The sequence below is a fragment of the Heptranchias perlo genome, chromosome 17 (genome assembly GCF_035084215.1).
Source record: "Heptranchias perlo isolate sHepPer1 chromosome 17, sHepPer1.hap1, whole genome shotgun sequence".
Classification (NCBI taxonomy): Eukaryota; Metazoa; Chordata; class Chondrichthyes; order Hexanchiformes; family Hexanchidae; genus Heptranchias; species Heptranchias perlo.
Window position 1 is genome coordinate 38,633,651 of NC_090341.1, and position 13,651 is coordinate 38,647,301.

The following is a 13,651-nucleotide window of genomic DNA, read 5'->3' on the forward strand; positions in this document are numbered from 1 at the left end:
AAGTAATGGGGATGTCTGTTTTATATCTTTACCATGACAGATTTCTATTTAAACTATTTACTTTAGTATACATCCAATTTTTTCCCAGTTCTGTAATCTGTTTAATTTTAAACAAAGTTATCCATAATATGCATACAAGCTATGGGGAGTGACCTCTCGTCAAAGTGAATTAGACGACTGCTTCTTAATATATCTGCTGCTCAAACCCTCATCAATCCCTTTGTCACCTCTGGACTTGACATTCCAATGCTCTCCTGGCTGGCCTCCCACCTTGTACCCTCAATAAACTTGAGCTCATCCAAAACACTGCTGCCCGTATCCTAACTCGCACCAAGTCCCGTAAGACGCTGTCCTAATATCTCTTTACTTGACTCGGCGTCAAATTTTGTTTGGTGACGCTTCTGTGAAGTGCCTTGGGAAGTTGTACTACGTTAAAGGCACTATATAAATGCAAGTTGTTGTTGTATATAACTGCAATTATGAGTTTGGATTAGTGAAATGAGTACCTATTGTCTTGATTGAGTAAAGTGTTAAACTTGTTTCAAAAATATTAAGATAATTTCACAAACATCACTCATTGTGTCATTCCTACATATATTCCTTACCCAGGGTGCTCAGGACTTTAAACACTTAATAAGGTTTGCTCGACAGGAAATGTAATTTTGTTTGGAATGGAAATCTCTCCCAATCATCGCAATTTGGCTTCTACACTAGCTCATATAAAATGGAAGCACTGACCTTCAAAAAATTCAATCTTTGGTCAGCTTTGTAATCAGGTCAAGAGATGATTGTTTCAATAAATCGCGATCACAATTACTTAGATGAAAGATGATGAAAAACTATGTGTGACAAGCTATTTACTGGATAAAGGGATGTCCTGGACAGGGCTGAATTACATCATTAGCTGTGGTGCACCAAAAATATTCTTGCTGCTTTCTGTACTCAGTGCCATTTTGAAAATAGGCATATGCAACCTCATCCTGTAATGTAATATAGGTACCACAAAACTAAAGCCCATTAGTCTGGCAAGAACCAGTCATTGATAAAGAATAATTTAAACTTGTGTCAAGTTTTACATTATGATAAAGAGGCACCAACAGGGATATCTTGATGTCCTGTGAATAAACTGCTATATTAACCATAATGGTCAGTTTACAGTGTAAAACAGATGCGAAATAAGAATTTGGAGATATATGCGATGTCATTTTAGTAACATGGAGTAGGATCAAATTATCTTGTTCATGAGAACCAAACTAAAATAAGGAGTGTATTTGCTGTATCCACTTTTGAAAATGTCTCCTGAGAATCCGAAAGTTTTATAAAACTGAAGATTCCTTTAGATTCAGAGTAATAATAATGATTCTGGTAGCATAAGGGACCTAAAGATAGCCATATCCTTTTGTGTAATATTAGACCATTTTGGATAATTGTTGTGCTTCATTTATAGTACATATAATTTTTAAACTTTGTTTTTCTGCTTTCAAATCAGATGATCCTGAAAGATGTAGACTCTCTGCTGTATGTTGATACTGATGTTCTCTTCCTGAGGCCAGTCGATGATGTCTGGAATTTCCTGAAATTATTCAACTCCACACAACTTGCAGCCATGGCCCCAGAGCATGAAATACCAAAAATCGGATGGTACAGTCGGTTTGCACGGCATCCCTATTATGGAGCAGCTGGCGTCAATTCAGGAGTCATGCTGATGAATCTGACTCGAATAAGACATCAACTATTCAAGGTAAAAAAAAAGCAATGATTCACAATAGATACTGCAATAGTTTGGTTTTCTGCAACTGCATCTATAAAGAATTCTGACTGATGCAGGAAGATTTTTTTGATGAAATACAAAAAAATAGTCCAAGACTCTCTGATCCTTGACTCACATTACAGGAGATAAGAAGGCTTTGTGTAATGAGTCCAAATAGGATTTAGAAAAAGGGTTGCCTTGAATGCTGTGCTTGTCAAGAAGTATAGTGGATTTGTGAAAGTTAAAATCTGGGGGATCTGAGACAATAGGTACTTCAGATGCTAATACGCTAGTTTTGATATTGTTTCCATTTCGACTGTAAATAATCAATTTGTTGACATCTTTTGGTAATTTATAAACAGCTCACACCCATTGTCGTGAAAATCTTGAATTCCTTTACTTGGCTGTGAACACCAAGAGGGAAACAGAGCCACAGATGAGCAGGCTTCTGAAATAGGATGCTGCGCAGGCAGTAAGGTTTTTGAAACAGAAAACAGCAAAGAAGTGAGGCCCAGAAAAAAGACTGCAAGAAGGACATAATGCAGGGGAAGTTAGAAATTATTTTGTTCTAATTAAACAAAACAATCCACTGATATGAGGTAGCATTGCGTGTTCATTAGTATTGTATTATTACATGAAAATAAGTTGTGCAGATTAAACTGGTAAATCTGATTATAACTGTTGCTTTCTATGTTCGCTCACAGTGAAATAAAACAGTTCAGCAATTTATATCAAGTCTTCTTAGTCTGCATTTGGAGAGATTGAAGAAGTACACTTGCAAAACGAATATCTGGTTCCGGACACAAGGGGGTACGATTGTTACACCCTCCAATTATGCTATTGTGCAAGATATAGGGCAGTGTCAGCCAACTCCCATAAAAGTAAGCCGTTCAGACCAGCAAAGAAGACAGGAGAGAGCAGGAGCAGCTGGGAGAAGAGGGAGGAGGAGGCCACTGTGCAGGAGGTCATATGCACAGCCAGCCTTCAGGGAGCACTTCTCATACCTCTACTTCACTGAGGAGCAATATGTTAGCCTCATTCACGAAACAAAGATGCCTATCACCGAGCTATGTCATCTGCTGTATCCACAACTAGAGCCTCAAACTGGGGCATAGGCAGCACTGCCTGTGGCTGTCAAGGTCACTGTAATTATTAACTTTCATGCAACGGGCTTCTTCCAGACTGCAGCAGGTGACATAAGCGCCATCTTCCAGTTTGCTATGCACCACAGTGTCCGGGAGGTCATTGAGACACTCTACGCCAGGAGGAACACCTACATCATTTTCCCAATAGAAGGAGTGAAGCAGGATGAGAGAGCAGTCGGCTTCGCCTGTACTTCAGGCTTCCCCAGGATCCAAGGTGCCATAGCTGTACCCACATTGCCTTGGGTGCTCCCCATCACTATCCTGGCATCTTTCTGAATAGAAAGGGATTCCACTCAATGTCCAGCTTGATTGCGACCACAGGCAGCACATCATACATGGCTCCTGCTTGGGAGGTGGAAGGCTGCTGAGGTTCCATTGAGGACACTTCAGATGGCTGTGGTGGGCGACCAAGAGCAGCTCCCAGCCTTCAGGGCTCGGCTACAGATTGTAGCATCTTGATGTCCAACTGGCTGTGAGGCACTAACAAGGGCACTAGCAGAGTGGATGGTGAGGGTAGAGGCATGCTGTCATCCTAAGAGTGGATAGCAGGTGCCTCTCCCATGGAGCCAAGGCCACTCTCCTGGCACTATGCCTCAGCACTCCAACAGGTCTGCATGAAAACAGAGTGCAGGAGTGATGTAATGGTCTGGAAGCCCCTGTCAACACTGGCCCTCAGAGCTAAGATGTAAGCCATCTGAGCTTCTATGGCAGTAATGTAAGCTACCGTGGAAGCTGTCAGAGATGTCAGCAGAGTTTCCTTCATGGAGTTGATAGCTCAGTTCAAATTGGACAGAATGCTTCTCCTGCTCTGCACGAAGCCCAGACACAAATTGGAGCTGAACTCCTTCACGCCCTGAGCCATTGTGTGCAAGCTCGCTGTCAGGCTGCTCAGTGCACCTAGAATTTCCTGGTGTATGCCATCAACCTGGGCCCTCGAACTGTTGAGTCTTCTGCAGCAGAGCTAGTATGTGATCTCACCCTCTGGTGAGCTGGCACCTTTAGCATCCTATCCCCCTGCCCTTGCTTCTGCAAACTTGTTGCTGGTGGTTCACCACATGAAGACCCCTCTTCTAACCTACCCTCTAGGTATGCCTGTCTCTAAGCTGGTGCTTGTAATGGTCAGCTCGAGTGACGCCGCTTCTTCAGGAAGGCTGGCCTCTTCTTGGACTGGCACAGGGGCCTCACCGTTTTCAACACCTGAAATCAAAGAGAGGGACAAAGGTTAGCTTATTGTGTAAAAAAAAAGAGCAGAGAGAAATCAGTGGCTGCTGAATGCAGCTGCAGTTTGTCATACAATGTGTGTAAAACGAGATAGAAGTGAGAAGGGAAAAAGAGGGTACGATGCAAAGAAACCGTCCGCGACATCTCCTCCAGTATCACCACATGTAATAGCTATAACTCATCCCCCGGCGTGTTGGCCAGCACATTTTCTTCCAGAGGGGTCAGGGTATGTCGGTGAGCTTGGCCTCCTCTGATCGCGGTACTCTTGCATGTTGTGTGCGACCTTCTTCTGCTAGAAAGAAGGGAGTGTATTAGTGACAGTCTTGTGAGGTGTTTAGAGAATGTGCCTGTCATGGTAGAATAGTTTGTATATTGTGTGGGGAAGTGAGGGTAGGAAGTGCAGAATGTGTGAGAAGGAGGTGAAGTGAAGTGTGGTGCAGTGATTGTAGGAGAATGAAGGGAAGTAGGAGAGGGGTGTGCTGTAGTGTGGCTGCAGGTGTGAGGCCAGAATAATAGAGGTGAGAGGTAATAATCTTACCTTCACAACTCTGGTGAGGTCATTAAACTTTTTTCTGCATTGCAGCCATGTCCTGGGAGCCAAGCTTCTGCCATTGACCTCCTCAATGATGTCTTCCCTCTAGCGGCCGAGGTGATGCTTGGAAATCTTTCTGCCTTCCCTCCTCCCCTCGACAGCCTGGACGAGGGCCTCCAAAGTTGCATCCAAGAACCTGGGTGCTCTCTTTGTTCCTCTTACAGTCAGTGTGGATCTTCCACAGGGTTTTCCTGTTTTCTGCAGTGTGTTCATCCCATTAGCAAATTGTAAAGTTTTTAGATGTCAAACAACTGGTGGTTTCTTGATTGATGTAACTGCTCTTTGTATCTTTTCAATTGGCTTCCAGTAGGGCTGATGTATAAGTGAATTGTCATTCACTTTGTTTGCATACAAGTAATGTTTCTGGCCTTTTGTTCCTGTAGAATAGTATGATACCAACTGGCCTAAGATGGGAAGAATTGCTGTACCCTTTATATCATAAATACAAAAACTACATCACATGGGGAGACCAAGATTTATTAAATATAATCTTTCACTACAACCCAGGTATGTAACGCAGTCTGCTGCTATAATTTATTTTCCACGTTTTTTTGAGGCAACGACAGATTATCAACTTTCCATTTTAATTATGACTTTCCAAAATATTTGTACATTTGAGATGAATGCAAATGTTGTCAATGCAGGCTATTCTCTTGGCTATAATCCTGTGTATTATCTGCAAGTTGGTAAATAACTTCATTATTTTACTGCTGAAAAGTACCCGATAGCTTCCTACCAGTCATATATCTTACACTTGCTTACGTAACATGCAACCACTGATATCCATTCAGCAAGGTTCTGAGATGATCCTGAATACCGGTGAGTACAATGAGTATGGTTTCAATTTTTAAAAAAATCAGTGCTTTATATATTTTCCAAGTGGTTAAGAGGAGTTACAGGGAGTGGCACAGTCTCGGGGTTCTTGTAACTTGAATACAGTGTTGTAACTGGTGGTTGCACTTGAGATTATTAACTGTGTCACATATAAAAGATTGAAGAGCAGGTAGTTAAATCAAGGCTATGATCTAATTGAGGAATATACAGACAGTCCTAGAGCACAGAAGCAAAGCATGAGTAATGCCAGGGAGTTAACAGTGATGATCACAATCTTGACTTTCTTGTGCTTAGTAATTATGAAGGAAAATAATAATTCACTTTTTTTGAACAATTTCTCCAGTACAGCAAAGGTAATTGAAATATGCATGATCTGGGACCTGAAGGTAAATGAGATTATGTGACTGGACTGGTGGCATTAACAAGTTTTTAGTAAAATTCACTCTTGATACATTATAAATGTTTGCCCTTTGCAGACCATTTCACAAATGCCCAGACAAGCATGGAAAACCTGACATGCTGCCCTTTATATTGCAATAAATATAAACCACTCCTAAATTTAAAATTTATGTCTTGAGATTCTATAAAAGTTTTCATAATCAACAATCCCTTGGCAAAGCTTTTTCTTCTTCCCTCCCTCTCTCTCCAGAGCAGTGAGTCATGCCGGGTGCAGTTTACGTGCTCGTAGACTAATAGCACCTTTAACTTGGTGTAAACCTCGAATCTGAGTGTTAGCAGATGCTCCAACTGTCTTCACTTGTCACTACATAGCAACAGCAGCAGGAACCATGGCTGATTTTCTTTTCTCCTCCCAAACCCAAGAATATTTAGATTAATTGTAGTGCCCACACAACAGCCTGGTTTAGATCATTAGACTCAGTACAAATCATAGACTGCACCTGCAACCTCTCTGGTCTATATAGGTTAGTACCACACCATATGGTCCATTTACAAACTGAGTCATTGGGGAAGCCTGCAAAAGTGAATGTTGATCAAGCTTAGTGTTTAAGACTGCATAGAACATAAAAGGTTTTTTTTTTAGATGCATCCCAAATCTTTTCAGAAGTTAAATCTTAAGGGGTTAAGCAGTTTAATAAGAAAATACATTTAAGAAGAATTAGTAATTCATTTGGGTAGGATATTAAAATAATATTTCTTTTGATTCTGTAGAATATCTGTATGTGTTCCCTTGTCAGTGGAATTATAGACCAGATCATTGTATGTACGGCAGCAACTGTAGGGGAGCAGAGGACCAGGGTGTTTCCATTCTCCATGGAAACCGTGGTGTTTATCATGATGATAAACAGCCTGCCTTCAAAGTAATGTATGAGGCTATACGTGATGTAAGTATTTTAAACACAAAAGTGCTATGTCTCCTTTCTGAAGAGCTACATTTCTATCATTAGTATTTCATTTGATCCTATCAGTGGGTTGAAATTTCAAATTATCTGTCTGATTACAACTCTATTACTGATTGACTGTCACTCAACCTCTGATCTCTACTGAAGCAACACTATGCTTATACAGTGAACAACTGATAAGAGCATATCATCAATGTTAGAAACAAATATAATCTTTCTCATTTGGTACTTCTATTGCACTTAATGGATAGAGAGAAAATGGGATTAATGGGTGTTGCGTAGCCCTAGGTTTCTCAGGATTTTTTGAAAAAAATCCCACTGTTTACTTGTGATCTTATGAGCATTTGACTTCAGTCCATCATTTTGGGTATGTGACGATGATACTAACAAATTCTGCTGACAATTAATAATTCAGTGCACTTGATAGTCGAACTATCACTCAGCAGTCAGCACTATACGCTGTGCACAAGAACAGTCGAATGTGCATAATTAATATTGTGTTGTCAATATGGCATTCGTGCATGAACGAAAAATCATGGCAAGTTTCCTGATGGTCTTTTCACAAGAGAGAGGATATTGTCATCGTGCTACAATCATGTCAGAATGTTCACTTTCTGTTTGTGAAAACCAACTGGAACAATTAGGTAAGTTTTCAGAAGACTTGTTATCAAAATAATGAGCACAATGCACCACCTGAAATTGTTTATTTTGCTCTGAGAAAGAATTGGTTGGTCCCGTCCTATGGTGCTGATGGGTTAGCCTTCCTCATGCATGAAGTAAATGTCAGATTCCATGGACCAGTGTGTAGTGGTGTTCTGGAACGGTGGACATTTTCATTAAAGCAAAGAAGTTGATCATAAACCTTTTTTCTTTCTTTCAGTTTCCATTTGAAGATAATTTGTTTCAATCTCTATATTTCCCACTCCAAAACAGCTTCATGAAAACTGTACACACTTTATGTGGGAGGCTTCCACAAGTGTTTCTTAAACAGATTGAACAAGCCATGAGAAAAGTGTATGAGCTACGTATCATTCGTGTAGGATAACGACTGAAAACGGAAGATATTTTTGTGTGTCCTGCACTGCAACTCAAAGGGAATGCTCAGATTTATATTTTTCCAGTTTTATTTTGCGGACATTTTAGTTTGTTTTATTACTGTACAGGTTTTATACAGCAAAAGCCCCACATGATCATTTTATCTGGCCCTTGATGCACTTTTTAATTACGCAGAAGAGCTGACCTGTCGTTGGTCTCTAGATGCCAGGTTGCACATGTCACATGGCTTGTGTTGCACCCTTACATAAATCTATACAGTTGGTTAACTGTGAAGGCAGGAAGGAGATGATGAATCCAGCCAAGTGCATCAATAAGATCAGGCTGGCACTTACAGTGAATGACCTGTATTGGAGAACTGTTCTGTAGGTGATGGTATGCAGCACCATTTTAGGTTATTGCTGCTAACTGCATTAATCTTCTAAACACCAGTGAGGATCCAGTCCGTCTCCTGAGGTTGAAGAAATAGAGCAAGTGCTGTAGACTGTGGGCAATGAATTTGTTTGCTTTGTATTTTTTTTCCTTTTTCCTTTCTTGAAGAAACCAACAATGGGTATTCAAAATCTGTTTTAGGACTCATAATGTGCTGAAATTTCTTTTTCCTTATCAAGTAAATTGTTGGTATTCAAACCAGTGCACTTCATCGCACTGCAAAAACATTCTGTAAGGCAGTTGCTATGAAGTACTTGTCTGCACTGCTGAATGTTCTCTGAGCTGTTCCCCGACCAAGTCATAATTAAAGGCAGTGCTTGATGTCACACTAAGCTATACAGACCAGAAGGTCGCAGGTTCGATTCCTGGTCTGTGCTGAGTTAATTGATGTCAACTGGTGCAGCAGTTGGGTCTACAATTGGCCTCAGCGCCCTTATATTTTTGAGGGGAAGAAAAAGCGAGCAGTGTTCCCCTGAGACTGAGTGTAAAGCCACATGTGTGCATGTTGGATGAGAACTGGATTGATGAAGACATCTGTGGTTGAATAGCCTACTGACAGTTCACAGAAAAATGGTCAGGGGAGGTACCATGGAACTGTAACCTAGCAAGAGTTGGCACTTTGAGGAGAGGTAGAAAATTATAAAATGTGGTGGTGGGGGGGGGGAAAGGGGAGGGTTAGAAATGTGGTACCAAAAATATTGTGATATGAAAATGAACATTTACAAGAAAGGAATTTTCCTTTACTCAAGAAACTAAAATTACTATGACAATTATTCAGAAACTGATCTGAAGAAGTATAATTCAGCAGGATCATTTTGCTATTGTGACTTTCCACTGTCAATAAAATATCAGCAGTTCAATTTCTGTGAGTATACCAGCTTGGGAGTAGGAGCTTGTGCAATAACATCGTGTCCTAAACTTGGTTCTCACACATAAAATATTGTTTAAGGGAATGAAACCACCAGACGACCACCTAAAAGATTTTGTCGATAATTTTTCCTGATAAAATAACTTAAAATTAAACTATGAGCGGAGTATTTTTAGGGAACAGTTTGACCTGTTCGGGATCTTGGCTGTATTGCAGAAAAGCTTTGCATTTTTGGAGGTGAGGTTTTTGTACAAAAACTTTTTCTATGTATTTTTTAAATTATGCAATGTGCTCACATTACTGCAATATTTGAGAGTTTCAGTACTTTACAGAAAACATTATATGAGGGTAGAAATGTAATTTCAGATAATCAGAATCGTCCTACAGTATCCACGAAGGTGATGTTTTATTGGGTCAACTTATAATTGCCGACTGCTTAAAACATGATATAGGTGTTACCAAAACAAAACAAAACAAAAATTGCATATGCACCCAAAGATTTCTACTATAAAAATAAATTGATTCTCAGAATAATTGTATTTGAAGTGCAAGCTATTTTTTGTAATGTGACACATAATCTGCAATATGTGTTTGTTTTGAATAAAATTTCATTAATATTTCATTAATAAAAATGTTACTGTTAGCTATGGCATGCCATTGCATTATTTTCTCAGTAAATTCTAATGTAATTCTACAAATCTGGAATGTTCCACATTAGATTAAAAAGTCCTGATGATGCTGAGCTCAGAACTCATCAATATCCTTTTGAAACATTTGAATTTTCCTGAAGCACGTGAAGTGTAACCTTGAGGCATATTCTGAAGGAAGAAACAAAAGACAAAAATGGCCTGTGACATGGCTAAATCTTGCAGATTACTCTGATCTTCATCAAGTGGCAATCTGTCTGTTCTGCTGCACTTCTACTGGGCTACCAGTCTGATACCTGTAGCTCCAGAATGAAATTCACAGCCAGCAATATCAGAGTTATGCTGGAAGTCCAATGGACCATTTGAGCAATGTTTATCAATGTCCTGATGCTATGCTGGAGTTACAATCGTGTCAAGTCCAAACGATGTGAAATATTGTTCCAGAGTTGAATCAGGACATTGCTCTGGAGTTATGCTTTTCTGTTACTGTTAAGCAGAAAATGACTGTATAGTTGTACTCTTAATTGTCTTAAGTTTTGCTTCCACCACTGTTTGTGGTCGAGCATTCCATTTCCTAACAACCTGCGTATGAAAATAAAATTAATTGTAACCTGTCACCTTTTTTTAGGAACATAGGAACAGTGACATAGGAATACGAGTAGGCCATTCAGCCTCTTGAGCCTGTTCCGCCATTCAATGAAATCATGGCTGATCTGTATCCTAACTTCATTTACGCGCCTTGGCTCCATAATCCCTTAATACCCTTGGCTAGCAAAAATCTATCGATCTCCGATTTTAAATTATTAATTGAGCTAGCATCGACTGTTTTTTGTGGGAGAGAGTTCCACACTTCTACCACCTTTTGTGTCAAGAAGTGTTTCCTAACTTCTCTCCTGAATGGCCTGGCTCTGATTTTAAGGTTATGTCCGCTTGGCCTAGACTCCCCCACCAGCAGAAAAAGTTTCTACTCTATCAATTCCTTTCAAAATCCTAAAAATCTCAATCAAATCACCCCTTAACCTTTTTTTTAAATCCCAGGGGATACAAGCCTAGTTGATGTAATTCCTCCTCATAATTTAATCCTTCGAGCCCTGGTAACATTCTGGTGAATCTGTGCTGTATGCCTTCCAAGGCCAATTTATCTTTTCTAAGGTGCGGTGCCCAGAACTGTACGCAGTACTCCAGATGTGGTCTAACCAGGGCTTTGTATAGCTGTAGCAAAATTTCCTGTTATATTTCAGCCCTCTAGATATAAAGGCCAACATTCCATTAACCTTTTTGATTATTTTCTGTACCTGACCACTACATTTTAATGATCTGTGTACATGGACCCCCTAAATCTCTTGGGACCTCCACTGTTCCTAGCTTTTTATCATTTAAAAAATACTCAGATCTATCCTTTTTTGGTCCAAAATGGATGATCTCACACTTACCTGCGTTGAAATCCATCTGCCTCAGTTTTGCCCACTCACTTAATCTATCGATATCTCTTTGGACTTTTATGCTCCCATCTAAATTACTTACTATGCCACCAATCTCTGTGTCATCGGCAAACTTGGATATACGGCTCTCTATTGTGTTATTTAAGTCATTAGTAAATATGGCTAATAGTTGAGGCCCCTGCACAGATCCTTGTGGGACACTACGCATCACTTCCTTCCAATTCAAGTACATACCCATTATCCCTACTCTCTGACTTCTACCGCCTAACCAATCTCCTAACTAGATCAATAATTTGCATTCAATTCCATGTGCTTTAATTTTAACTAACAGCCTCTTGTGTGGAACCTTATCAAATGCCTTCTGGAAGTCCATATAAACTACATCCATAAACATTCCCCTGTCTACTATTTTAGTTACTTCCTCAAAAAATTCAATTAGGTTCGTTGGATTTGTAAAGGGTAGGTCATATCTATGTTGGCTCTCTCTAATCAGCTCAAATTTCTCTTAGGTGCTCAGCCACGCTGTCCTTAATTATAGATGCCAATAATTTCCCAACAACAGATATTGGACTAACAGGTCCATAATTTCCTGGTTTCTCTCTCACATTTCTTAAATAATGGAGTTATATTTACAATTTTCCGATCTAAACAGACAATTCCTAAAGTGAGAGAGCTTTGGAAGATTATGGCTAAAGCATCTGCAATTTCCTCACCTACTTTCTTTAAAACCCTGGGGTGCAAACCATCAGGTCCTGGGGAATTGTCTTTAGTGCCATTTATTTTTTTCTAATACTGTTTTCTTGCTAATGTTAACTTCAGTGAGTCCCAGTCCTGGATTCATTATTAATTCCCCTGGAATGTCAGGTATATTATCCTTTTCTTCTACTGTGAAGACTGACACAAAGTATTTATTCAACAAGTCTGCCATTTCCTTATTTTCATTTACAATTTGATGATCTAAAAGTTATGACCTCTACTTACTGACCCATTAAGCAATGGAAATGGTTTCTCCATTTAGTTTATCGAAACCTCTCATAATTACGCTATTAGATCTCTTCTTAACCTGCTTTGTTCCAGTGAAAAGTTTCAGTTTTTGTAGTCTCTCGTGAGATGTTTTGTAGATTTTACAACCAGACTGCTAGATGGAGCATCATCATAATAGAACTTTCCCCCACAAGCCTGTAAGAATGCCTCCTGTCTGCTGATCATGGAGTGACTTTTGTGAGAGTTAAGATGGAGCTGACCGCTTGCAGTATCCAAACCTCCCAGCTGAAGGAGCTCGTGTGGGAATGGGGATCATTTTACTGGTAATCGAATTTTTCTGTAATCTGCTATAAATTATTTTTGATAAAACTTAAATCAATATATATGTCATTCAACAGGATTCATTGAAGACTTAGAACTCTCAGTTGACAGCAGTACTTAGGTTCTTGTGGTCATTCCCAGGTATCAATTATTTTCCAGTTTAATAAGTTTTAATTTTCCAGAGTTAATTTTTGAAATCAGCAAATTATCAGATCATCTTTTCAGAGTAACTTTTACAACTTGCTGGAATCTGTGTGGAATTACTAAGAAACAAAAGATTTTTTTGTGTGAATTAATTTTCTAAACATACCATTCAGCTAATGATAAAACACACCAAACTGCCTTTCTTTTCTGATGGAGAGATGTACTATTGATGATACTTCTGTCAGTTTTGGAGAATTGGGTTTGTTGTTTTCTGCTGGGGAGCCAGAGGAATGTGAATGGGTTTATTAGGTGCTTAATGACAAGATTGTTAAAACGTTAAAAAATGTTTTGGAAGTGTGAAATGTAATTTTATATATGTATATGGAACAACTAATTGATAAACAGAGATTGCTAAATTGGTTCACAGTTTGTACTACCAGTCGAGCAAAGATTGAGTCTCTGGCCCCATTGAAGAAGTCTTCACTTTTAACCTGTACATTATGAAATGCACTTGTATTTACTGCTGCTATGAGAACTGGACTTGGCAATATTATGTATTTGTAGGTATTATTGGGGACAAAAAGAGACATATTTTGAATGTCTGAATAAATAGTTTGTGACATAGAGATTCAGCCTTTGCAATGAGCTACTGTTGTCAACATTGTACATTTTTCTTTTCTTTGTTCCATGGAGTTTAATTTTGGTAAGTGGTTACAGTGACTTTGTAGTTTACTGTTCCTTTATGCACACATACAAAATTAAGGGGCAGGAAAAGATCAGCTGGTCCATCAAGTCTGCCTCACACTCATGATGCTTGGAGCATCATGACTAGACATATAGAATTACATAGAATGTAC

General features: G+C 39.4%; 1 protein-coding gene across 1 annotated transcript in view; it reads left to right on the forward strand.

The window, feature by feature from the left end:
* Positions 1-9,899, forward strand: part of gxylt2 (glucoside xylosyltransferase 2) — a 33,778-nt gene extending 23,879 nt beyond the window's left edge. The window contains exons 4-7 of the mRNA XM_067998908.1: positions 1,490-1,741; positions 5,092-5,215; positions 6,713-6,885; positions 7,784-9,899. Of these exons, the coding sequence (XP_067855009.1) occupies positions 1,490-1,741; positions 5,092-5,215; positions 6,713-6,885; positions 7,784-7,948 (714 nt within the window). The 3' untranslated portion in view covers positions 7,949-9,899. The remainder of the gene's footprint in view (positions 1-1,489; positions 1,742-5,091; positions 5,216-6,712; positions 6,886-7,783) is intronic.
* Positions 9,900-13,651: the final 3,752 nt, after the last annotated feature.